The sequence below is a fragment of the Arachis hypogaea genome, chromosome 5 (genome assembly GCF_003086295.3).
Source record: "Arachis hypogaea cultivar Tifrunner chromosome 5, arahy.Tifrunner.gnm2.J5K5, whole genome shotgun sequence".
NCBI lineage: Eukaryota > Viridiplantae > Streptophyta > Magnoliopsida > Fabales > Fabaceae > Arachis > Arachis hypogaea.
The window spans coordinates 42,692,122-42,719,638 of NC_092040.1; the positions used below are offsets into that span (position 1 = coordinate 42,692,122).

General features: G+C 32.9%; 3 protein-coding genes across 6 annotated transcripts; all 3 read left to right on the forward strand.

Moving 5' to 3' along the window:
* The first annotated feature begins 1,153 nt into the window (after window positions 1–1,153).
* LOC112801518 (chaperone protein dnaJ 13) lies at window positions 1,154–8,205 on the forward strand. Its single transcript, XM_025844304.3, has 13 exons — window positions 1,154–1,594; window positions 1,691–1,977; window positions 2,323–2,520; window positions 2,619–2,733; window positions 3,035–3,121; window positions 3,946–4,034; window positions 4,471–4,555; window positions 4,860–4,913; window positions 5,504–5,584; window positions 5,967–6,044; window positions 6,647–6,886; window positions 7,485–7,592; window positions 7,698–8,205. Exons 1-13 carry the CDS (start codon window positions 1,451–1,453, stop codon window positions 7,752–7,754), a joined length of 1,623 nt encoding a protein of 540 aa, XP_025700089.1. The 5' UTR covers window positions 1,154–1,450; the 3' UTR covers window positions 7,755–8,205.
* A 1,830-nt stretch (window positions 8,206–10,035) lies between these two features.
* Window positions 10,036–11,659, forward strand: LOC112801519 (bifunctional adenosine 5'-phosphosulfate phosphorylase/adenylylsulfatase HINT4). 4 transcript variants are annotated; one of them, XM_025844305.3, is made up of 6 exons: window positions 10,036–10,443; window positions 10,511–10,557; window positions 10,628–10,704; window positions 10,789–10,855; window positions 11,176–11,253; window positions 11,341–11,659. In XM_025844305.3, the coding sequence occupies exons 1-6, from the start codon at window positions 10,366–10,368 to the stop codon at window positions 11,423–11,425; spliced, it is 432 nt and encodes a 143-aa protein (XP_025700090.1). In that variant the 5' UTR covers window positions 10,036–10,365; the 3' UTR covers window positions 11,426–11,659. The 4 variants fall into 4 exon arrangements, with proteins under 4 accessions (XP_025700090.1, XP_025700091.1, XP_025700094.1 ...); XM_025844306.3 differs by having other exon boundaries at window positions 11,344–11,659; XM_025844309.3 differs by having other exon boundaries at window positions 10,520–10,557; window positions 11,344–11,659.
* A 2,639-nt stretch (window positions 11,660–14,298) lies between these two features.
* LOC112801520 (probable aspartyl protease At4g16563) lies at window positions 14,299–17,417 on the forward strand. Its single transcript, XM_025844310.3, has one exon. The coding sequence runs from the start codon at window positions 15,696–15,698 to the stop codon at window positions 17,148–17,150; it is 1,455 nt and encodes a 484-aa protein (XP_025700095.1). The 5' UTR covers window positions 14,299–15,695; the 3' UTR covers window positions 17,151–17,417.
* Window positions 17,418–27,517: the final 10,100 nt, after the last annotated feature.

The window sequence follows — 27,517 nt, forward strand, 5'->3', positions numbered from 1 at the left end:
CTCCAAACTTTCCATCTTTTCTCACATAGCTTCAAGTCTTCTTGTCAAAAGGAAGATGTGTCTCCTTAACAATTTTACTATAAGGATCTCCCACCCAAAATTTTTTAGTCTTTTCATGATGGTCTCATTCACTTTGAAGTTATAAATGCCTTCAACTTTTTCAACCTTAATCTCATTTTCTTCTTCTGCATTATCTCCTTGTTGGTTATCTTCCATTGTCCCCTCCTCCTTAGATGAAGAGTTGATATTATCTTCTATAACAGTTGCATTTTTCTCTCTCTTGATAGTTTTATTGAACAATCTTCTTTTATTGGTACAAAAAGTGTACGAAGAGAAATTTTTTTTTGTTATTATACACTACTAGACACCCTTCACTCATACACACTAAAGTAGCGTTTATTTTGATGTATTGAGACAGAGATTGAGAGATTGAAACTCAATATTATGTTTGTTGGTTTAGAGACTGGTACTAAAATTTCTATTTCTGTTTCTAAAATTTCAGTATTTTAGTACCTCCAAAAAGTGAGAACACAAGGAATTGAAATTTTAATAACATTTTATACCTAAAATACCCTCATTTTAATTAATTAATTCTAATTTTACCTTTTGTACAAATTAAATTAGAATTTCATTCTTGTTTTAATTTTTGTCTCCCACTTTGTATCAAACAAAATACTAAAATTTATTTCAGTCTCTATCTCTCAATCTCAGTCTTTCAATTTCTATCTCTCCACCAAGCGCTACCTAAAAATTCTTAAAGTACATATAATTTTAGTTGGGATTTAAACTCGAATGCAGCATTATACAAATATGTGATCTGGCCTCCTCTGCTAAAGAATTCTAGCCGTTGATTTAGAGCATTGTTTTTTTTTGTTTCTCACGGTATCCTCCAACTCGGCAGGTCAAGGACTAATCCGTCGCGGTACTGAGCTCCATTTAAGGGTTTGTCGCTGGCCAATGGATTGCTGCATACACAAGGCGGGATTCGAACTCCCGACACTTGCTTAAACAGACTAGTGAGCTAACCACTAGACTAACCCAAATTCTCTTGTCTTTACGTTTCTTATGCTTTTAAGTTGAGAGGCAATTCTGGACATACGAGGCTAATACCCAATTCAAAAAAATATTAAAACCCAAAACATAGAAATTCTACAATTGTGGGCTTCGGCCCTATAATCCATGACCACAAAAAAAAAGAAAGTCTACAATTGTTGCCGTCACTATTGTTTTTCTTATCAGCCGTTGACGTTGGGAGAAGGAAGAGAGTGGAGGCTTGACTGTTGTAGCGTGACTAGCCAGGGCTTTCAACCGAATCTGCACCTTGCAATTTATGCCTTGGTTAGTACCAGTGGGTGACGTAAGCCGAAAACCCCCCTTAAACCCCTTTCCACTTTGAAAAGCATACACACATACTCTCTCTCTCTCTCTGCAAAAACCCTAACTGAATGAAATGGATGAACCAAATGAAGCACCAGAAAACCGAGAACTCTACGCACTCCTCAACTTGTCTCCAGAAGCTTCCGATGAAGAAATCCGCAGAGCTTATCGCCAATGGGCGCAAGCATATCACCCTGATAAATACCAATCCCCTCACGTATGCTTCTTTTCTATCTCTCTTTCTCAGCTGTTTCTTTGTTGTTTTGCAATTCCTTCTCAATCCGTTACTTGTTTTGGTATTTTCCTCTCTCAGATGAAAGATATTGCTACGGAGAATTTTCAACGCATATGTGAGGCCTACGAGATACTGTCAGATTCAAATAAGAGGCAAATATATGATATATATGGCATGGAAGGTGTGAATTCTGGTTTGGAGCTGGGTGCGACTTTGAATAGAGCTGAGGAGATAAAGGCGGAGCTGGAGAGGCTCAAGAGGATGAAGGAACGGGAGAAGATGGCCGCGCATTTTCGATCTTCGGGTACAATTCTCGCCAATATGTCTTTGCCACACTGTCTAAATGGTGATGGCCTCTTCAGAGGGTAGGCTGTTGCTGTTGCTCTGTTTCATCATAGTTTTTCCTTCTATTTTCTCATCACTCTAAATCTGGTTGGTTAAGTTTATAAAATTATTGATTAGGATAATAAGATTCAGTGAAAGAACCACTGAATAGCACAATTGTGGAAAATGAGACTGGAAAATATAGCTGATGTTGTTATTACTGACTGTAATTTGAAACCTTGAAACGTGTGGTTGATTTAACTTTTTTCACAATGCTAACACCTTTCTAAGCATATCTGTTGCTCATTGCAATTTGTGAGTTTAGAAACTGCCTTTATGATTTTCATCTGACTGTTAACATAATTTATTATGTTTCTGAGTACCAGAATGGCCATGACAAGCGAAATTCAGTCTGACTTATCGAAGCGTGATGCTATTACAATTGGTGGCAATTTAGCAGTAGATGGAAATGAAGGTGGTGGAGCTGCCACTGCAGTATTCAGGCATCAAATTTCTGAAGCTTCCTCAGTAGAATTAGTGGCTTCAGCTGGTTTACGTGCACTAGTTGGAGTGCAAGCATCTCGGTCTGTGATTTGCTTTCAAAAATCAAATTCTATAGTGCACTTTGATCAGTTCTGGTGATGCTAAGATGCTTATATGTTTGTTGTGCTTTGTATTTTAGTACTTTATCATCACACTCAGCTGCAACAATGGGCCTTGCGCTGTCTTTGCAAGATGGTTCGTTGAATCTTTCAAATTTATGGACCCGCCAATTGTCAGAAACTGCAAGTGGACATGTATGCTACTTTCATGGAATGATAAGTATTGTTTCAGGGAATTGAAATGAAAAACAATACATATCATTGTGAGGACATATTTTTCAAGTTGTAATATAAAAACACATGGAAACATCGTATATTCAATACTCTTAGATAGCCAAATCCCTCAAAAATAATGTCTTACTTGTACCAGAGTTTAGCTATAGTTAGGAAAACCTTTAGTGTTAAAGCGGAAAATTAGGCATTTTTTTCTCCACTTTAAGAATTTTGAAGCAGTTTTACAATCTACTATATTTCATAGCTTCCCTCTTGCTTACAGATACAGCTTGCTTTGGGAACACAGTCGTCTATAGCTGTCGGCTGGCAAAAGAAAGACGAGAGAAGGTCTGCTTCTGGGGAAGTAAAGGTACTTTTGTGTTTCCTGGTCTGCAAAATAAACTCGTCAAGTTGGATAGGAAGTTTTATTACCCTAAGCACAACCCGCTCTAATCATGTTAACTGAGTTAGCAAGTGATTATTTTGTATGACATTCAATTTGGAATCATTGTATCGTTATTTACTTACTCTTATTACTTAGTGCTAATTAATCTTATTGCAAATCTCCTCATCCTCTCAAAATGTAATAGAACTTTTTTGAGGTTTTGTTTATGTGAACTTTGGGTAAGGTATTATAAGGTAAAAAATTCATTATCAATAGTCGAGAAGTTGCACTACTCATGATTGTTTGAATGTAAAGGAGTGTTTTCATGTTCCATTTGGACAATAAACAACATACACACACGTATGGTTCACCGCTCTAGGATTTTGTTCAACTGGTTTTTAGAGTTGCATGATTAGTACTTTAGTAGTGGGTAGTGAACTAATTTATGCATCAATAGCATGCTTGTCTTGTAAAAGTAACAACTCTTATGAGCAGTAAAGAACTGAAGAGGTAGTTATTTGAATCACATCACTATTTGTCTTAGCTCCAACAGCAAGTATATTTACAATCTGGAAGTCACCTAAAACTGCTCATATTTAATTTAATTTCTGGAGGAACCTCTCTTTTGATGCATAAATGCAGTACCTCTAGGCTCTACACGAAAAATATGAAACCAAAATTACAATATCTCATGTGCTTCTGACTTTTTAGTGGCTTAGATTTTGGCTATTTCTGTATAAAAGTTTGGGACTTTTTTTTATTTTTATTTTTTGTCTTTTCCTATACTCAATTGACTTCTTTCAACCCAGTTTGGCACAGGTTCCTTTGATACATCAGTTCATTATACTCATCGCTTTTCTCCTAAATCACTTGGCTGCATTGGAGGAAGAGTAGGAAGGTATGCAAAATTTTATTGCACGTGGGTTTTGCCACTTTCTTGCTTTTGGTTTTGTTTAAGGAGAAAGTATCTCATGGCATCAAAGTTAGAATTTGATTATTGGATGCTCATTATGTTTAATGATATTCTTGGCAAAGGTTTTTGTTGTTATATCTTATGAAACCTTTGTTAAATATATATTCATAGATTTGATCTTGACTAGAATCCTTATTTTTTGTTTGATTATTGCCATTGTTTACTATGAATTGTTTGATGTATACCAAAATAGCAATGCAACATTCTTGTATGATTTCAAGTTTAAGCCACTCAATTTTTTTTGGTTGTCAACTATGCTAATGACCATTCAGACTGAGCATCAATTCAAGAACATTGGCAGCCAATATCCTAATTAGTTTAGATGTTGTCTTTTTTGACATAAAGCAATTTAACCTTGTAGTTCTTCCCTTGAGATTGAAGTTGGTGGTGGGAGGAAGATCTCTAAATTCAGCACCGTGCGCTGGTTGTATACAATAGGAATTCAGGTAAAGCAGTTAAGGAGAGCCTTTCCCCCCTGTTATAGTTTGCATCTCAACATCTACTGTATAAAATCAATTTTCTACCTTGCAGCTATATTCCATTTTTTCCCATCAGATTAATGGTTTCTTGCTTTCTACAATACCAATGGAATGAATGGTTTCAAAGATTTCTTTGCATATGTTTCTCCCCTCCTCATTTGTTTCTCGTGATTTAATAACAATCTGAAGTTAAATACAACTAAGCTAACTCGCCCCCCTGTTTTCAATTTGTTTATGTAAGCTATCTTAATATGCTTCTTACATTTTTCAGGGTATTTTCTGGAAATTTGAACTACATCGTGGGGGCCAAAAGTTGATTATTCCTGTAAGGACAGTCTTGGCTTTTTATGTGTATGGTCCCATAGATACCGGGCTTTGACCTTTTATTTAAATATTTTACACAACTACTCAGGTAGTCCAATCTAGGTAGACTTGTGCCCTCCCACTTAGAGAAATTAAGAACAAAGTTTTGTTTGTTATAAGCCATGCTTTTCTATATGGATTTCATTATTTGGCTAATGAATAAATATACATAAAAGTTTGCAGTAAGTTTTTTCTGTACACATACATATACTGCAAACTTTTATATATATATGTATGTGTACAGAAAAAACTTGCAACGGGCCAGTAAGGAAAGTGGATTAGTTGGAGGATAATAAAATGGAGGTAGAGAAAGACCTAGAAAAGCTATAGGTGAAATTATTAAATAAGATCTGTATATGAACGGTTTAGATGCAAAATTACAAATCCCAAATATGATCCATGGTATTCGAAGCGCCCTCAGTGAATGTAATGTAAGAGCAGACACCACACTTTTTTTTTTGTTTCTTTCTTTTTTGGTTTTTTTGGGGTGGGGGGGTGAATATATTGTAAGGGGGGAAAACTTAATATTAACAAATGAACTATTACCTGCAGATTTTGTTGACAAAGCATTTGAACCCTGTGTTTGCATCTGGAGCATTGGTGGTTCCAGCATCTATGTACTTTCTACTGAAGGTCAATAAACTTGACATTAATAATCAATATCTTTGTAGATTACATAGTTATCTTTTCTTTTCTATTTTTTGTTTTTTATTTTATTTATTTATTTTTTTCTATTTTTGGGTTGCTCCTTATACTATCTGCCTAGTGCCTAGTTATGCTACAGTCATAGATAATGTCATGTGTTATCTTAAGCTTCACTTCCAAGCATTTTTAGGCCTTACTTGCTAATTTTCACTATCTGGTATTTCTGTTATAGAAACTCTTTGGTAGAATTAAGATAAATAATTATTTTTCATCCAGTGTGACACAGGTTATTGTTTGGTTGATCAAACAATTTGATGATGTTTCCTTCATTTTGTATTTTTCTTTTAATATTTGAGTTCTGTGTTTTCAGAAATTCATCATTAAACCCTATTACCTTAGAAGGAATAAGCAGAAAGCTCTAGAGAAGGACGAGAAAACATCTTCACAGGTATACATATTCTCTAATATCTAGTATTGTTGATTTTTGTTTGCGACTATTAGCCTTCTCATCTCAAATATGCCAATGTCTCATTTGTTGTGTGATAGTGTGACAATATACGCACCCCAATAATTTTAGATCTTTGTGCAATGCGCTACACACCTTCGTCTGCTTGTTCATATGAGTAATTAATAATAGCTGGCGAGTTATAACATCCCATTAAATATTAAACAATTGGATAACAGCTGGGTTCTTGAATCTCTTGTATATCCCATATCCAAATATCTTTCAATAGTACAAAATACCTGATGACATAGAACTCTGTTGCACCAAATGTCTACTTGTAGCTTGCATTGTCCATGTGTTGAATAGTGGAACTTGGAAGAGACCAATATTCTTGAAAGCTTATGGATAAGATTCTTTGTGTGTTTTGAAAATAAAAAAGAGTCATTTCTCTTATTTATTCTTTTATGGAGCTCATACATTAATATACTACAGAAAAACGTAAAGATGATTCTTTTGAACCAGACATTCTTGTATCTCTCCCCTTTTGCAGAATTCCAATTGACATCCTGGTTAATATTTCCCCCTTTGGGAAATTAATTCTGCAGGTTAAAGAAGCAAGGGCAGCAGCAGAGAAAGCTCAGAAATTACAAGAAAATGTGGCTAACAGGAAAAGAAACAAGCAATTAGAAACAGGTGGACTGGTTATTATGAGAGCACTATATGGAAATGAAAGAGTTTTGTGCAACTTAAATTCGTCAAGTGAGACAAGTCTTGAATCAACTTCAGAAGTTATTGATGTCACCATTCCTCTTAATTTTCTAGTTAATGATTCTGGCCAACTCAAGGTATGTTTCTTTTCTGTTTTCTGCATGCTTTACAAAAATAATCTGATTGTTAGCTACAATGATTTATATTTGTCAATTTTTTTCAATTTTCCTGTCAACTTATCCACTTGAATACAGAGATTGCAGTAAGTATAGGGTAAAATGTGGAAAACTTCTTTTAGCTGACATGGCAAAACTGCAGATAGGATATCCTTTTTTTTTTTAAGGGTGCAAAGATGTGTGTTTTGTTATCATAAATGTCTTCTAACAATTCCTTAAGTAGATTACTGTGAGAGATGAAAGAAGCAACTATAACTCGTACTCTCATAGTGATCAACCGAGATGACACATCTTTCTAACAAAACTATTTGACCCTTTTCCAGTTCTGTTATTAGTACTACTAGTTATGGATCTTGTATGGCTATAATTTTCCATAAATAACACATAATATCATTGATGTCATATCATGATTTTGCCAACTGTGTTTTGGGATCCATATGGTTTATACATTTTGAGATTGCTAATCTTTTTTTATTAAATTCTGATTGTGCGATTGCTGTGTACCTTGGGATACTTGTGTGCGGGGCTTCTCTTATGATTTTGCGATTGGTTGATACAGCTTCATGAAGGTGTAAAAAAATCGGGCATCATGGGGTTTTGTGATCCTTGTCCAGGAGAGCCTAAACAGTTGTATATAGAGTATGCTTATGCTGGCAATGAATACAAGGTAATATTTCCAGATTTTTAGATAGTGTTCAACTAGTATTATTTAATAATTCTCTTGTATATGGTCGATGCAATGATACATGGGCTAATTCAAAATTGGAAGCAGGTTTCGGTTGGTGATTATGAAGAATTAATAATACCCCAAGGCGCCCACAGGATATAGTTATTATTTTCGGCATGAGGACTATTTTTACCCCATGCAGTTTTCCCTTCGATTACAACATTTTCTCCTGTTAAATTGAATGCAAGAGGTACCTTCTACAATTTTTGGGCCATTGGTACCTTCACTTATTTATATTTTTAATTTATTTATTGTTGTGCCCTTCTTTTTGTTACTCCCCCGAAAAAAATAAATTGTATAATAAGGTCATTTTAGGAGGTGATTGTAGAATTTCGTCAAGGCATTGCGCATTGCGCATTGCAGTATGTTACGCAGCTGCTAAATCACAATTTTGATTAGTGTTACTCTTGCTGATCGGCTACCCAATTTTATAATTTCACTCGAGGGAGGAAGTTCGATCCCATGAATTCATTGTTAGTTTTCATTTGGGTTTGTACTTAGTAGTCGTGACAATAACAACTGGGAATAAAAATTACAGTTGGCTCTTTGTGTTTGGGCTGGGACATTTGTATTATGTTTGTTTATATCGGTTACCGCAGTACTATTAGCTTTGACACTAACGATCGGGTTGCAACTCTGCAATTAAATCGCTTGCTCATGCAACTTCCAATTGGTCCGAGAGTGATTCTGATTGGGTGAATAATTTCTTTGTAAGATAAGCTTTTTTATTTGGGCGTTTTAGATAGTTATTGTAACAGGTTTTTAAATTATCAGAAACTAGATTAGCCTCTTAATCACAAAAAAAAAGAAAGAAACTAGATTAGCCTCCGGTAATGTATACTTGAGGTTGCTTTGTTTACACGAGTAAGGCAGAACAATACACCCAAGACATGGATATAATGAATAGATTGTAATGCGTATACAATATGCAAAAAATACTACTGTCATAGCAAGAATCTCTAATACATGAATAAAAATATGGTTATTATCAATAATTATGTATTAAATTATTTTTAATTAATAAAATAAAAAGAACTGCTATAAGAAAACTAATTTCACCTCACTACTATCATCACTCCACTATTGTTTTTCCAATCCTTCACTCTATGCCTAACCCTCGACCGCCTTAAGCAAAATAGAGAACAAATCTTAAAATCCACAACTTCAACATTTTTCATATATGGTAATTCATAATAGACCACTTTTTCGTATATGATACTACATAATTGAATGATAGCGTTGCATGTCAACTAAAACTAAATATTTAACATGATTTCCCCAACTTAAAATTCTTATAAATAAAACTATAAAGGCATGTGATTAAGTGATTATGAAAACTTGTTTCGCACTTATGAGTATTATGCCAAGGTAAAAACTCAGATGAAGTTGACTTCACGTGAAGTTGATACTTCAGAGTCGTTAGATGAAAATTTAGTCAAATCAGTCAAATTATCTAACGGTTCTCAGGTATCAACTTCACGTGAAGTCGACTATACCTAAGTTTCCACCCGCCAATTACTAGTATCTATGAACTTTTTATTTTTATTTTTTTTGTTAATTATTATTGACATCAAATTAAAATATGCAACATAGATAATTGTGATTTTATTAGATAGTAAATATGGAAATTGAGACATTTTATTTAAAAGACAACACACTTTTAGTATTGATGGTACATAAAAATCAAATTTATTTATTTTTATGTTATATATATATATATATATATATATATATATATATATATATATATATATATATATATATATATATATATATATTCAAGACATTATATATGGTTATATTTGTGTTTTTTTAGTATTATGTTTTTCTTAAAATATAGAATTATGAAATTCTTTTTATATTTCTTTTTGGGCTTATAATTGGGGTTGAAGCCCAAAATCATGTATAATCAATCATGGCAGAAAGATGTACTCCCTTTACTCGTACTTACAGCGAAGGAAATAGAGATGCCTAAATATCCCAGGAGAGTCTCAAAACTAACTTAGGGCATAACTTTGTGAATCAACTCACGAGGAACTAGCTCAAATTATCTTTAATGATGTCCGACGGATTTTAGTGTGGTTTGGATTGATTTATTTAATCCAAAAAAAAAAAAGATTTTTTATTAAAAATAAAATATTTTTATTAAGTTTTAAATAAATTTGAATATATTTTTTATTCTTATTAAAAAAATAAATTATTCACTTTTTTAAGTCAATAATATTTTACTTTTAAGAAGAACAAAAGTAAAAAATATATTTAATTATTTGAAAATTTTTTAAAAAAATTATTTAAATATAAAATAACTTTTCTTTATTATTTTTTTAAAAGATAAAAAAATAAATATTTGTTTTATCTAAAGCCAATTCAATAGTTCTTAAATGTCTTGAAATGTAGTTTTGTAACCTAGTTTTGTTTTTTCTTGGGCTTTTAGCCCTGTTATTCACATAAAAAAGATGGCAGGAAAGATGCATGAACAGTGGAACCGGTTGCGAATAGGCAATAGCCACTGGAAGTTCAAACAAATGAGGGACCATGGAATTTGAATATTTGATGGAGCACGATTCTTTCTTGTTTACCTGTATGGATCAATGAGGAGAGGTCGTTGAGTGGTGTGGTTGTTTGACACGTGGCAGAGGTCTTACAATAGTAGATGAAAGCTGCATCCAAAAGTCCAATCGAATCGATCCAGTGAGCTGAGTTTCAGGAAGAAATGATGGCGGCGGCAAGTTCCTCATGCGTTTTCTGTGAGATCGCCACCAGATCCACCGCCACCACTCTTCTACACTCTGTACATCTCTCCTCTCTCTCTCTGGATTGTGATTTATGAGTTGAATCTGAGTATTAAAAAATTGCAGGACGATAAGGTTGTTGCTTTCCAAGACATTAGGCCTTCTGCTTTCAGGTACACTACCTCTGTTGATTACTCGATTCTCAAATCTCAGAGGTTACTAATTCTTTTTTTTTTTTTTTAGGCATTACTTGGTAATCCCTGTGCAGCACATTCCTACTGTGAATGATCTCCAAAGGAAAACTGAAGACTATGCTTTAGGTAAACAAGATCACTCGTAATCTCTAATCACTTTCAATTTCAAGTTCTTTATTTTATATGCCATGAATCATTATTATTCAACAGTGACTCACATGTTAGAGGTTGGGAGAATGCTATTACTTAGAGATGCACCTCACTCTAACCACCACAGGTACTTCCACCACCTCTAGTGTTATTATACTTGGTCTAATTTACATTCAAGAGTTATACCGTAGTAATAATAGTTGGGAGATTGAATGTATGTATTTCTTTATTGTAATTTGAATTACTCGTACTCATCAATCACATTGTGTTATAAACCCATTTTTGTGTGTTCATATACAAGATTATTCCATTCTTAAAAGAGTTACATATTCGGTTTTTAATATGCTAGTAAAAACATGAGGTTAACTTGACCTGAAGTTAGTTGCTGTAGTTAAAAAGAAGCAAAACATGACCATGTGATTGTTTCTGTTACCTTCTTTTTGATAGATTTGGCTTTCATCAGCCTCCCCTGAATTCTGTTAACCACTTACACCTCCATTGTTTGGCGCTTCCCTATACACCCAGGTATCTCTTCATCTTGTTGATTACTATTTTGCATAAACAGCTCGCACTGCATAGATACTAAAACCTTTTTCCACTTTCGAGCTTAAGCAGATGGAGATTCATAAAATACATGCCTTTAGGACCAATTGGCTTCATAGAAGCAGAGAGATTTCTGGAAAAGATAAAGCCATAGCCCACAGGTTCCCTCAAAAAATATAAATGAACGTGGAGTACTTGATTGTTCTTTTGCTATATTTTGCTTTTTCCCTCTTCGGAAACATGCTAGATATAGGATCAAATTCAAAATTAAATCTGTTCAATTTTTTTATCATTAAAGTGTGTAGTAACAATTATACTCCACTTTGACCTGTAGATCATAGTAGATGATATATAAATATGAATAAGAAAAGGATTACACTTGCCTAAACCCTAAAATCCTAGATCTGAGATGCTCTTTGTTGTTAATATGCTAGCTTTGGCTACTTTTTTCTGGTTTCAGAAGGGAGCATACAATGCTTTGATAAAGAATACGCGTTTTAGTGGTTTGCTTACCAGCAATTTTTTAATAAACCTTTCCAAATAAAAGAACTTTCTACTTTGTGGATTTTGTCTTAAACAAAATCACTTAGCCAGTCCTCATTTAATGGAATTGGAGAACTTTGGGATGTCCATTACAGTTAGGCATTATTTTATACGGTATAGGTAAGTAGGTAATACTTATAGCATATTCACAGCATATTTTTCTGCTGGGAAAAAGCATTTGGACCCAAAGATCATCTAGTAAATAAGATGGATTAATTGAGAAATATTTTTTTACATGTATATAAATAATTTTTTTAGTGACATTCTTGTTGATGTTGATTTTTTTTTAAATGTGTTACAAATATAATCAATTTGATAGATAGTGATAACCTGATGGTTGAATTAATAAAAATTATATGCTAGTGTAAATGTGTGAAGTTTTGTATTAGTCTCGATAAATATTTGCTTGTGCTGTGTGGTTTGCCACTTTTAATTATTGTATTAAAATTTTATAAGTCTTTTATAAGTGTAAACTATTTTTATCTTCCAAATTATTTCTCTGAGTTTGGTCTACTTAATTTTAATACAATGTTAAATCTCATCCTATAATACTATCGAGACATTCTGCACATATTCAATTGGTCTAATCTCACATCAAGTGATTGTCTATTTTAAGTGTAAGAGAGTATTAGAGTTTAACAGTTTTTATATGTACCAAGACAACTCTTGTTTCTTGAGTTAATTTTGAGTTGTGTGAGCTCCAGTGAATTTAACATATTGTCTCAGGCTCTCATTTTCACATTATAACAACAGCCATCTCTATCAACATATTTGTATCTAATGAATAAATACATGTAATGAGTGTGTGTATTGTATATTGAAATGGTACATATTTTTAAGGTTAACTATTTTGTAAGTAGGTGGAGTAATGAATGTATAGTATTATAACATGTACTCTAGTTAGAATGCATCAGTTAATAAATAATAAATAAGTCACATTTGACACTGGTACTAATGAGTACTGTACAAAAATAACAATTAACATACTCCATTGCATGGATATATAGTAACAAATTGAGGACTTTGTAGTAAATATGCCTTCATGGATTCCTTGGCTGAACTGAATATAGACTTTGTAGTAAATACACCTTCACAGCCTCACAGGTAACTTGGTTGAACTGAATATACACGTTCCCTATTCAATGCCTTGCCATAATATTTTTGAAGATATTTTGCAATGCTAAACAAACAAGTCAGCTCAATCAAAATCTCATAAATAGCACCCTCCCCCGGCTCCCACCTGATTAAAATAAGATTGCATTTAGGACGGGCATGCTGCTTTTTGGTTTCACAAGAAACAAAACATGGATAACCACTTAAGTCATTGAGTTCAAAATAATATATAATAAAAAAACAATTACCAACAGCTGTGATAGAAGCATCTAGAAAATAATTGTCAATAGAAACATCTAGAAAAGAAAAATAAACAAAAAAAAGGGAAGGGGTATAACTTGTTAGTAAAATTCTTTCGCCGAGACGAAACTATCCAAAATATATGGAAATTTAGTGATTAAAAGTTAAAACATCATGAGTTGTGGGCAGTATTATAATATTTTATTGTTACGTAAACAAAGGATTTGGCCCAATATTATTTAATGCGGGAAATGACTTCAAGACCATCCAAAATGACCAGATGAGTTGGATTAAGTCGAGATTGGCCTACACAATAATTGATTCTTAAAAGCTTGTGAATTGTCTATATATTCACCTACATCGCCGAATCCCTTTCTAGTCGTCCTCTACTACCCTTGGAAGCATTATAAATTAAATTTTTAATCTAGTTCCTATACTTTGTAGCAAAAATTCCTCATCTTCTTAACCCCTTATAAATGCTAGTTGACATTTTTGGGCAGAAGCAAACAATGGATATCTACTTTATAGGATTGGTGTACCATCCAATTCCATCCATTAGGTAATGAGTCAATAAACATTAGATGCCTTTCGGTCTTTCATACTGTATGGCCAAAGCAGCCAATCTTGTGGTTGTGTTATTCTGCTGTTGACCACATTAGCATCACAAGAATTATAAATAATAATAAGTTCTTTAATTTCAATAGCTGTGGATACCAAATCCAACTATAATGAAAGGAAAGAATGGATATTATACTCACATAACATAAGCTTTAGTGGAACCAAAGCGTGAGGAACTAAAGCAAGGGAAAACTATATGTTATTAGACTCAAATGGCTAACCTCCACTAATGCAATGAAAGCGACCCAATTAAGTTGGTAGGACGCATATATAGCAATTTTAGAAGCCATTATTTGCATCTCCGCGTTGAGGGTGTAGGGTGTCTATTATTTTAGTTACATTATGTGGTGTGTCTCTCAATCAATGGCTTTAGACCACTCCATGATGATCTTGACGGGTTTAATTTGTTCGATAACTAATATTATATACGTGTTTTTAATGATGCTTCATGCTTGTTAGTAGAACAATTTATTCCTTGTGAATGATACCTCGCTTTCAATGATATGATTCATCCTTCTTTTTTTTTTCTTTTTTTTTTTTTGGTAAATATGTTTTCGTCATTTGATGTGTTATATTCTCGTTTTTATCTTTTGTCTACTCTTCTCATTTGTACACATTCACTGTATAAAAAAATTGCATTAAAATTAAATAATCATGTTATATATACATCAAAAATAAAATTACCTAATTAATTATTTATATAAATTATATGTTAAAATATAAAATATATTAAAAATATGTAATATATATAATAATTAATTTAGTCATTAATTTTTAGAATGCACAGTATTTAAAAAAATATTAGATAACCAATTTTTTTTATTATTCATGTATAGTTATATTCATTTAAAATTAATAATAATTAAGAACTGTTAGGCGATGATTTAATCAAACTTATTAAATTTTTACCTTATAATAGAATTAATAATGATTTTTTACTTTTTATCATTAAAAATATTAACCGAACATTCTTTTCAAAAATCAAATTCTAAAATAAAACACCTAACAAAAGGTTATTGGAAAAAAAAATGAAAAGGTCGGCAGGGAAGACAAATTTTGAAATGGAATGGAAGAAAAGTTGATTTTGACCAATATACGTCATTAGGTTAAGTTAATACAAGAAAATAATTGAACTCTGACCCTGATTGACTTGATAACTACGTCGCTTTGAGAGCTTTCTCTGTTCTTTGCAATCTTGCTAGACGCCTCCAATGCATTGGTTCGCACATCGCAGTCAATTTTGACGTTGATTGCATTTTCCACGTTTCCTTTTATTTTACCTTTTATTTTATTTATTAGTATTTCGAAAAATAAACAACTAAAAATAGTGAGTCTTTCACTTATCTATGAGAATAGGACTTTAACCTAATCAATGAAAAGGCTAAACATCATTTTGTACAGTTTAGCCATGCTTTTCAAAAATTAATTCATCACAAATGCTGATTAGCATTTTTCAACTGAAGCATGAAATTTGGATTTAGTTAATTTAACTATGCCAAGTGGCCAATTGAAGTATTTTTCTTCTTTTGAAAAACTTTTAGCATTCTTTGGATTGGAAAATTGGAACCACCAAAGGAAGGTGAAAACAGCAATTCAAAAAATGACTGTCCTAAACAAAACCTGTTGGCAGCAAAACCATCAACAAAATAGCTATCACCCTCCCACATTAACATCAATATACTTACACCCTTAAAAGACATTAAAGTATTATAGTATATCACTATTGAATATTGATTGCAGGTTTAAATTATTCAATTAATTGGGATAATAACATTGTCCTAAGTCCGCAGAAGCGGCAACTTCGTACCATCACTAATGAATTCCATTATAAAACCCGTCCTTCTCGTAAGTCTGAGTCTCAATTAATTTGAAAATCAAAATTTCATTCTCTGCCTGAAAAGTGAAAAGCAATGGCATCTTCCGCAAGGAAGCTTGAGCTTCTCTGGTTCATTCTTATCTTCATTTGGGTTCCATCTTCATCATCACAGACACTTGTTATGCCCCTCACACATTCAATCTCCAAAGAGCAATTCAACAGTACCCACAACCTCCTCAAATCCACTTCCACCCGTTCCGCCGTCCGCTTCCACCACCAACGCCAACGTCATCGCCAGCACCAAGTTTCCCTTCCTCTCTCCCCTGGAAGCGACTACACCTTGTCCTTCACCCTGGGCTCTGGCCCGGCCCAGGCCCATCCCATAACCCTCTATATGGACACAGGCAGCGACCTTGTCTGGTTCCCCTGTGCCCCCTTCGAGTGCATACTCTGCGAGGGAAAGCCCAGCCCAGGCCCAATCAGGCCACCAAACATCACACGGGCCCACGCAGTGTCATGCCAGTCACCTGCATGCTCCGCGGCCCACTCCTCCACGTCATCATCCGACCTCTGCGCAATGGCACGTTGCCCCTTAGACGCCATAGAAACTTCTGATTGCAGTTCATCGGCGTGTCCGCCATTCTACTACGCTTACGGCGACGGAAGCTTAATCGCAAACCTCTATCGCCACACACTCTCTATGTCTTCTCTCGTTCTCAAGAACTTCACCTTCGGTTGCGCCCACACCACCCTCGGTGAGCCCACCGGCGTCGCTGGTTTCGGCCGTGGTTTGCTCTCTTTTCCGGCCCAGTTAGCCACCTTCTCTCCTCAGCTCGGTAATCGATTCTCATACTGTTTGGTATCTCATTCTTTCAACGGCGATCGAATTCGTCGCCCGAGTCCACTCATTATCGGCCGTCGCGACGGCGGGGACGAACACGGTGAGTTCGTGTACACGTCCCTGCTTCGGAACCCGAAGCACCCGTACTTTTACTCCGTCGGGCTAGCTGGAATCTCAGTCGGGAAGAGGGATATTCCGGCGCCAGAGATACTGAGAAAGGTGGACGCGACAGGGAGTGGTGGTGTTGTAGTTGATTCCGGGACGACGTTCACGATGTTGCCAGCGAGTTTGTATAACTCGGTGGTGGCTGAGTTCGACCGGCGAGTGGGGCGAATTCACAAGCGGGCGAGTGAGGTGGAGGGGAAAACGGGCCTGGGTCCATGTTATTACTTGGACACTGTGGCCCAGGTTCCGGCGGTGACGTTGCGTTTTGCGGGGAATGATTCGAGTGTGGTGCTGCCTAGAAGGAACTACTTCTACGAGTTTTTGTACGGTGAAGATGGAGCCACGACGAAAAGAAGAGTGGGGTGCATGATGCTGATGAACGGTGGTGATGATTCTGAGTTAAGTGGTGGACCCGGGGCCACGCTTGGGAATTACCAGCAGCAGGGCTTTGAGGTTATTTACGACCTTGAAAAGCAGCGCGTGGGATTCGCCAGAAGGCAGTGCGCGTTGCTTTGGGATAGCCTGAACCGTGAGAAGAACTAGTGTGCTCTATTCTGCACTGGACCACCGGAACTCTCAGTCACGGGTTCGGTTAACTGTAAATGGGAATAAGGCGGTGGCGGGCTTCGGTGCCCACTGCCCATGCCCTTACTCTGTATAGCCGAAATTTGTACTTTTTGTGTTAATATTGCTCTTCATTTTTTGGTTGGTGTATCCTTGTAAATCTTTTCACATTTTTATTTCCATCACTAGGCAAAAACTAAAGTGGAGTTTTTACTAATTGATTACATCGTTGATTTGTTCTATTAATATTTTCTATACCTTTAATTTATGTTCTGTTTTACTACTTTTTGTTTTGTCGATCGTATGTGTTATCTCTATATATAATTTTACCAATTAAAGTTTGAATCAATCTATAATTGAGAAGTAATAGATCTATTACCAGGTAGCAAATTGTGCAAGTACAAAGCATAAGCGGATAAAAATGTACAGACGAAGATTGAAACCAATGCAAATGTAAGTACTAGGTAGGATCGGCAAAAAGTAAACGATCGAATCATGGAAAATATTACATGACACGACGAAAAGTCAACTTGAGAGTTGTTAACTTGTTATGTCTATCTTTCGCACAAGATCCTATATATAACAGATAAGGATAATGGATAATTTAGCTTCCCTTTTACTAAACGTAGGTAAGGTGTAGTAATACTAGCATATTCAGCTTCCACCATACATCAAGTTATTCCTACCGTTCTACTATTTTATTGTTCCATTTGAACATTTATATATATATTATGAACTAACATATTTAATTGTAGTTTAGTCATCCATACAGCAGCATCTAAATCAAATCATTTAAAACTTGACTAATCTAATTTAAAAAATCGTAATTATCTGACTACAAATCAAAACAGCCTTTTGCCCCCCTACTGCTAAAAAGTTTTAGTAGCAGGATAGCACCTAAAATTACATGGAGAAATATATGGTAAAGATGTTGTTTTAAAGATGTGTCTACATGGCAAAATCTAAACCACACATTCTAAAACTACACTTTTAACTTAAAACCGTAACTCTTCACAAAGAAAAGCGTCACCTAATGGAAAAAAGTAAATTAGAAGATTTAAGAGAAGAAATAATTAAATTATCAAAACTAATAGATCAAAAATTAATGATTTTAACCAATGTTAATTGTAATGACACTGAATTCTTAAAATCAATACAAAATGATTTTTCTCAAAATCTTTATTTTACTATAAGTTTTATTGAAGGACTTCAAAAACCTGAAAAAACTTACTTTTCACATGGAATTTTTAAAAAATGCTACCATGGAAATGATTCCCCACATCTTCATCATACTTTTAACCCACAATTAAATTCTATAGTAGATGTGCTTGAAGAAATATTACTATCTATAAAATTTCAAAGAAATAAGGAAAAAGAGAATCCCAAAAAAGAAAAATTTCAAAATATAATCAACATAACAGACTTAAAAGTAAAACCACCATTGAAATTATGAATATTGAAGAAAAATTAGAAGAAGTTACAATGCTTTTTAAACAATTAAAAATGGCTCAAGAAAATAATATTATGGAACATGGTTTTCAAATAGAAGAAGAATTAGTAAATTCTGAAAACATAGAAAATGAAGAACACATTCTAGATTATTCAAGTGACGAAGAACCAGCAATTCCAATACAAGTAAAAAATGAAGCTGGAACATCTAAGGATAATCAATCTCAATTTAAATGGGAAACAGGTTTTGATAATTATGCTTTTAAAAAAGGATTTATAAATAAAGATTCAAAATATACAAAAATACCATCAAAATACGTTCCTAAAATCCAGGAAATGGAAGGAGAAAGAATGCTCGATTTAGACTGCAAAAAGAACGAAAAAGAAATTTTTGAAAACTGGTTGAATTCCTTCTTATTAGAAGCCTTTACTAATCCAAAACTTAGTGAATTGTCTGGAAGAGACATTTGGAATTACATAGGATTTCATACTAAAGGAACTATAAGAGATTATATGACATCAATAGAAAACCAAGTAATAGAAGAATTAGAAACAAAAACAACAGCTTATGATAAGATATTATATATAATGATGATTCTATATAAAGAATTTTTTGGAAAAAATATTATAGATCATAGGCAAGAAGTCTATAATAAAGAATATCAAGAAGCAAAAAATCATTAGCTAATATTCAGATATATGATTTATGTAATGTGGAGTCTTATATATGTGAATATAGAATACACTATTACAAATTAAAAGAAGAAGACAAAAATCATTATCTCAGTATGTATATAACAAAACTGCCATATCCTGCTAATGAATTTATAATGGGAAGATTTATAAGAGAAATAAATAGAGGAACAATTGAAAATAATTTTGGTGGAGCAACCTCTGCAATAAGAGAGGAAATAAAAGAACGTTGTATGCAAGAAGCAACTCAAAAAAGATTTGCAAATATAATTAGAATTTGCTGTCAGGATAATGAAAAAATACCTCAAAAATATGGTCTTAATAAAAAATTTCAAAGAAAAAGAAAATATCAATTTAGAAGAAGAAAATACTATCCAAATTGGAGAAAAAAGAGATATTTTAGGAAAGAAAGTAATAATAAAAACAAAAGACAAAGAAATAACTATTGCCCGAATAAAAAAGAAAATTGTAAATGTTGGTATTGCCAAGAAGAAGGACACTACGCAAATGAATGCCCAAAAAAGAAGGATAAAAAGGATCTTACTAAACAAATAGAAATTGCTAAGTCTTGTTTCATGGAACCATTAGAAGAATCTGATGATAACTTAGACTATATTTTTGAATATGTCTCAGAAACAGACTCAGAGACTGAGTAATAATGCTACATTTATTACTATAAAAATAACAGAAAAATTTATAAATGCTTTCATAGATTCTGGAGCAACACAATGCTTTGCTAGTTCAAATATAAAACTTGATTAGAAAAAATTAAAGAAACCATTAAGAGTTAGAATAGCTGACAAATCAATACATAAAATTGACCAAAAAGCAGAGATGGTTGAAATTTTTATTCAAAATTATAGGTTCATTGTTCCATCTATATATATGTTAGATTCTGGAATGGAATTTATCATAGGAAATAACTTTTTAAAGCTATATCATCCATTCATTCAAGAATTAACATATATAGTTTTAAAAGCTCCACACGATTCTTCAATAAATCAAAAATCAAAACGTATAAAAATACCAACTACTACTATAGATAAGATCTTAAAATTTAAAATATTTTCTATACTAGAAACATGTTATTTAAATCTATACTTTCAGATAAACATTCCAAAAAATAATCTTGAAATAAAGATAGAAGAACTTTTGGAAGAAATTTGTGCTGAAAATCCTTTAGATATTAAAAATACAAATAACGAATTAGTAAGAATTAAATTAAAAGATCCCACAAAAGAGATAAATGTTCCAAATAAAATTCCTTATTCCGCAAGAGATAGAGAAGAGTTCTCACTAGAATGTAAAGATCTTTTGGAAAAAGGAATTATAAGATTAAGTAAAAGTCCTCGTGCGGCTCCAGCTTTTTACGTTGAAAACAATAATGAAATTAAAAGGGGAAAACGAAGAATGGTAATAAACTATAAGAAGATGAATGAAGCAACTATTGGTGATGCTCATAAACTTCCAAGAAAAGACTCTATTTTAGAAAAAATCAAAGGAGCAACTTGGTTTTCATCTCTTGATGCAAAATCAGGATATTGGCAACTTCGTTTAGACGAAGAAACAAAGAAATTAACTGCTTTTACTTGCCCAACAAAAGAATCAACAAGTGTGTTGCTCTATGAATGGAATGTATTACCATTCGGATTAAAACAAGCCCCAGGTATTTATCAAAGATTTATGGAAGAAAATCTAAAGGAATTAAATGAATTTGTTTTAGTGTACATTGATGATATACTAATTTTTACAAAACAGGATAAAGAAGATCATCTTCAAAAATTATTAATAGTTTTAGAAAGATGTAAAGAAAAAGGATTAGTTCTTAGCAAAAAGAAAGCAAGAATAGCAAAACAAGAAATAGAGTTTTTAGGATTAATTTTATCCGCTCAAGGAAAGCTAAAACTTCAACCAAATGTTCTAGAAAAAGTAAACTTATTTCCTAATAAAATAGAAGATAGAAAACAATTACAAAGATTTTTAGGGTGTATAAACTATATTTCTGATCAAGGATTCTTAAAAAATATAACAGAATATACTAAAAGCTTATTTCCAAAAATAAGTACTAAAAAAGAATGGAAATGGGATGAAAAAGATAGTATGCAAATTCAAAGAATTAAAGAATTATGTGAAAAACTTCCAGAACTTTATATTCCAGAAGAAAATGACTACTTAATAGTAGAAACAGATGCCTCAGACATAACCTGGTCAGGATGTCTAAAAGTTAAGAAAGCTATAAAAAGCTTAGAACAAGAAAAAGAATCACTAGATTCTAAATATCCCCCAAAGGAATTACTTTGCAGGTATATTTCAGGAACTTTTACTCCAACAGAACAGAGATATACCACTCATGAAAAGGAAACTCTGGCAGCAATTAAATCTCTTAAGAAATGGAAAATTGATTTACTACCCAAAGAATTTACATTAAGGACAGATTCAAGTTACCTAACAGGTTTTATACGATATAATTTAAAAGTTGATTATAATCATGGACGATTGGTAAGATGGCAATTATTTTTGTTACAATATCCAATAAAAATTGAATATATTAAGGGTGACAAAAATGTTATTGCAGATACATTAACAAGAGAATGGAGTTCGTCTACAACGCATTAGGTCAAGAAATTAAAAAATACGAACAAGAACTTGAAAAGTGCAAGCATTGTCAGCAAATAAAGATACAGATCCAATCCCTCAAGAAGGTCATCGAAGCAATGAAATCAACACAACAACCCAAACCATCAGAGTTCAGCTAGCTAAGCGTGGTGGACAAATCAGGTGAGGAAAAAATTCCAGAAAATAAAACAATTGCTGAAATTATCAAAAAATCCACTCAAGATAAAAAATATTATGTAATTTATAATGGCCCCATGAAAGGAGTATATGATGCCTGTGAAAAAGCAGCACCATTTACACATCAATCAAGGATAATTCATAAAGGAGGGTTTTTAACACCGGAAGAAGCAAAAGAATCCTTCAGGGAATATGAAACTCTTCATCCAGAGCAAACCCTAAAAAGAGCAGATAAAGCTCCAATTCAAACCCAAAGAACAGGGATAATAAGAAACATTCCTACAAGGGCTGAAATCAAGGAAAAGAAAAGGGTCTGTAAATCAAATCTCAGAGAAACCCTTAACATAGTCCTGAATTGGACTGAAGAAAAAAGGGCAATCTTGGGATATTATCCTATTGCGAAAGAACAGCTAACAAAGCTGGTTATATTTCCAGAGGCTTCCCCATCTGACACCTATCAGTTTTTCCAGTATGGATTAATTGATACAATTTTAATTTTTAATGATTTGAAAATTATTAGTGAGTTTCCTGCAGGATTCATTGATGCAGTAAAGAGATTTAAAAATATGATTGACAACGTAAATCCAAGGGATATATCCCTAAAATTTACGAATAGTCAACCTATTTTTAATGAAGAAGAAGAATGCTTGGTTCCAGCACATCAAGTAATCTTCATGTCCGTCTTCCCAGGAAATTTTCAACCAATTGATCAAGTTCAAGATTTAACAATCTACAGTCATGAAGGAAGACTAGCCAGCACACTAGTAAGGGTCTTCGAAAGAACTCAAAAGATAACAAGAGAATCTCACACAAGAATCAATTATAAAAGCAGAAATACTTTGCTTGTGTCCAGTAAAAGAAATGAAATTGAAGAAAGAGAGATGAGACTCTTAGTAGAATTTGAATCAGCATTCTACAACTTATCTGGACTCTTAGAAAAGCTCCCCGAAGGGATAAAGAGGAATCTCTGCTATTTGATAAAAGACAGAGAAGACCACAAGTGCCAGCTATGTGTCTCAGAAAGCAATAATGAAACGGAATCAACCCACATGATAAAGAAAGAAGACAACGCATCTGAAGGTCACATGATGAAAGAGGAGGACAGCACATCTGAAGCATCTCTCAACATTATTGCATAGTGACGTAAGCGCTTAGGTCATAGAGCACCAACGATGTAGCTGGTGCAAGATAATAAACAATGACGTAAGCAATGACGTCATAAGAAGGGTAAGGATGGGAATTGTCCATCAGACCCAACCATTATAAATAGGTTGCTTAGGCAATTGTAAAAGCATCAAACAATAGAAAGCAGGAGGCTAGGAGTACTCATATGCTAGGAAAGCAAGGAGGAAGCGGCCGAGGCGATTCTATAGTTTGAAGAAGAATTCCCTTAGGAAAAACCAATTCTAAACTCCCCTCTGGAGTTAGTATCTACAATCTCCCCTCTGGAGATAAAAACATCTTATGTAAAATATTCTAAATAAAGGAAGTTTTTCTCCAGAAAGGTACGCCTTTATCTTAATCTCATAGTTATGAATTATTTAGAAAGTTTAGAATTAACGGAAGAATCTGATTATTATAGATTATCTGCCTTATTAGATAACGAAAAACAGGCTGTTCTAAAAAAAGAATTAAATCTCAAATCAAATGAAAATTTTAATAAACAAAATCTTTTAAAAGAAGTTTTTAATAGAAAAAATATAATATACTATGGAAAAATTCAACTTGAAGCCCCTATAAAGATAAAATCTGCTAATGGAGAACTTGAAATAGCTTTGATAAATGATGAAGAATTGAGTAAACAGATTGAGAAAATTAAGGATCAACAAAAAAGATCTAAAATTGGATGGATTCATATTAGTACTATACAAGTCTTAATCAAATCTACATATATGAAAGGAATTAATTCACCAATAAGCTTAGCAATCTGTGACAAAAGAATTACTGATGACCCAATAGATCAAATAATTGGAATTGTTCATGGAAACTTGGCAAACGTAAATGTTAAATTCAATGCCCATCTTGGATATGCTATACCGTTATCAACTGAAAATCTTGGAAGATCTATAAGTTTGGCTTATAAATTTCACAGAAAGAATCTAATGGAACAAGACGATGAACCATTTTCAATTACATATGCAATAAATTATGCTTTAACAAATAGCCATCATAGTATAATATTTAAAAACAGGGAAAGAATTTATGTCGATGAATTATTTCAGAAAATTGTAAAAACAGAAATACCAAAATATAAAGCTATTGAAAACCCAGTTCTTTTACTAAAAGAACCATCAGGAAAATTAGTTTCATCAAATTTTCAAATAAGAGAATCCAAAATTAATAGCCCTTTAAGTTTATCTAAGTTAAAGATTAAAGAAGAAAATTCTGAAATAAAAGAATTAACAAAAAAGGTCGAAAAATTAAATGACACCCTAAACACTAAGTTATGACAATAAATAAAGAGAAAATATATGTAACCTATCAAGATAAAAAACAAGAACTCTTTGAAAGAGAAAATCGGTTGAATTATTTACAGTTTTCTGAAATAAATCAAAAAGCATTTGAAACTCTAAAAATAATCTATGACAAATTGAAAGGAGAAGTTGAAGAGTTAGAAAAATTAATAGAATCTCTAGAAAATAGTGATGAATCAATGATAGAATTTGCAGAAATTCTAAGATAAATAATGAAGTATACAAAGATTGAAAGACCAGAAAACAAAATAAAAAGACATAGGGCGAAAAAATTAAAAAGTAAAATAAAGGAGTATAAAAGGGAATTAAATAGTCTTCAGTTCGAAATTAATGACCTTATAATAAAAAGGATAGAAATAAGAACAAATATAAACAAGTTGGAGCTAAACTTAAAAAATTTATAAATGTCTGGAACACCATATTATGACTTAAAAGAATTAAAGCTGTTGAAAGAAAAAATGGAGAATGAAGTTGAAAAATTAAAAAGATATTTAGAAACAACAGAAAGAGTAGAAATAAAAGAAGTTTTGGAGGACTTGAAAAATTATATTAAAGAAAAAGATAAACAGATAAAAGATTTTATATACAATGATCAATGCAAAAAAGAATATTATAAACTAAAACAAGATTGAAAAAAAAAACTATAAAAATGAAATCAGACTTAATAAATGCTCAATATTTATTTGAAGCAAAATATGAAGAATTAAAAAGAAATTACATCTTAAAAATTGGTATCAGAGCCAAGTTAACGATTAAGGGTAACACTTTTTCTTTAAGCAACACTTTTAGTGATACGCTTTTAAAATCAACAAATAACCATAAAAGACAAAAATCTTTACAAATGCATCTGTACACTAGATGCCCCCAATTACATTCTATCATGAACCCTGTTTCTGAAAAATACACACATTTTTGTTAAAGACCGTACATAGATATTATTCTATTAATTTTAAAATAATTATAGTTTTGACCTTTTTTATATATTTAAAAATTAACGTGTTTAGATGTAGAATAAATTTAAAATAAATTATTTCTACTCATAAAAATTTTATACATTGATAAACCTACTTACAAATAAAAAAAATTAAAATGTTATCTAGATAAATTTAATGCCATAAAATTATTTAAACATTAAAAAATTATCCAAAAATTTTAAATTACCTTCCTTAATCTAACCTAACCTATTCTAATCTCTAACCCCTTTATCACCACTCAAATTCTTTTCCAACTCTCATCCATATCTATTACAACTGTCTGTGCCACCATCATCACAATCATCACCGTCGTTGGCTCCTTCTCCCTACACCACCACTATTCTCCCAACAATTTAGTTTTTACAAGAGCCTGAAAAAGGATCAATTTCTAACATGAACCTAACTTTAATTGCGCTGTGAACCCTATCCTGTGATGCCGTGCCAAGAAATTCCAGCTTTGCGTTTGTTCTTATACGTCCACACGTCGTTGTTCTTCTTCCCGTTCTGAACCTACAGGCTGCAGCGTCTATTCTCTTCTCGCTCGTGGCACGAAGAACAATGCTCTCGACGAAGCCACCACAATTTTCGACAACCCGAGGGAAAGCGATTCTGACCCAGACGTAGAAGCAGCTTTTCCCTTCAGCAAAAACGCCGACAAGATTATGTTTCTCGATGCTGAATCGACATGCTGCAAATAAGGATATTCAAATTTAAAGCGATTTAAATTAAACCATTCGTTCAATCTAAATAAAAAACTAATTAAAACCCCACTAAACGGATTAAAATCACATCAGACTTGGAATCGTATGATGGTTCATCATATTATTATCAATTCTTCTTTTTATATGTCATTATTTTTGTTCAAGTAGTTAAGAATAGTAAATAGCGTGCTCCATCAGCCAAAAAATGAATAAATGCGAGCTTTCTCTTTGTTAATTATTACTATAGAGAAATTTCATCATGACAGATAGTAATAACATCCACAAGCTTACATCAACATCCACAAGCTTACATTAATTTCACTTTTATTTGGGTGTAACATCGTACATGCTATAGCACGAGGCACTGCAAATGCGCATCCTCAAATCATAAAATAACAATGTTGACTTGTGCCCACGTTGTTCAATTTGATTTATCTGCATACCCGATTGCGATACGGGAGTAAATACTAAATTGTTATATATAATATAATATTTTGTCTAAAATAATTAAATATATTCATGTGACATGGTTTTATTGATAATACATACATGATACAAGCACAGCGGCGGTTGCTAGGTAACACCCGCATGAATACATAAATGACAAGAAAAACTGAAAAAATAAACTGGAGGCCAGGAATTGAAGTATTGTGAGAGGTTCAATTCTTCTCCCCTGGAGAAGCTGCAAAGAGTGTGTATAGTACTTGGTTCGTGTAAACCAGCTGTCCACAGCTCAAACTTATGCCAAGTGCATTACACACAACCCAACGAAACTCTATCAATTCCGCATCCACCCCCACCCCCTCTCTCTAGGAAAATCAATTGCATATCAGAGACAGAGATACATGTATTCATTAATAATTAATTAGAAGACATACAATAGTAGAAAACCTTCAAATAATTTTCATTTCATATATATACACATACATAATTTAATTATTTAATATAATATATATTAATATTTTAATTAGTATATTTATAAAAATATTTTATACAAATAATTATTTTTTTTTGGTGTCTAAACATACAAAAAAAGACAAAACAAAACACTATCTTAGATCAGAATGAATAATTTGCTAGAGATTAACTCTAGGCTCAAACCAAATAATATGATTAGTATTATTCTTGATTCCATATTTAGCCATTCAACTCGTAGTTCTATTTGCTTTTCTGACTATCCATTCAAAGTGAACAAACTAAGAACGAGATAGAAGCTCCTAAATATTGTGTATCAAATAATATCAACAACTTCAAAATGAAAC

Coding starts and splice junctions, on each gene's coding strand:
- LOC112801518 (XM_025844304.3), top strand. CDS start 1,451: ATGGATGAACCAAATGAAGCACCAGAAAACCGAGAACTCTACGCACTC. Junction 2,521..2,618: donor GTTGGAGTGCAAGCATCTCG/GTCTGTGATTTG, acceptor TTTGTATTTTAG/TACTTTATCATCACACTCAG. Junction 4,035..4,470: donor ATTGGAGGAAGAGTAGGAAG/GTATGCAAAATT, acceptor TTAACCTTGTAG/TTCTTCCCTTGAGATTGAAG.
- LOC112801519 (XM_025844305.3), top strand. CDS start 10,366: ATGATGGCGGCGGCAAGTTCCTCATGCGTTTTCTGTGAGATCGCCACC. Junction 10,558..10,627: donor ATTAGGCCTTCTGCTTTCAG/GTACACTACCTC, acceptor TTTTTTTTTTAG/GCATTACTTGGTAATCCCTG. Junction 10,856..11,175: donor CCTCACTCTAACCACCACAG/GTACTTCCACCA, acceptor TCTTTTTGATAG/ATTTGGCTTTCATCAGCCTC.
- LOC112801520 (XM_025844310.3), top strand. CDS start 15,696: ATGGCATCTTCCGCAAGGAAGCTTGAGCTTCTCTGGTTCATTCTTATC.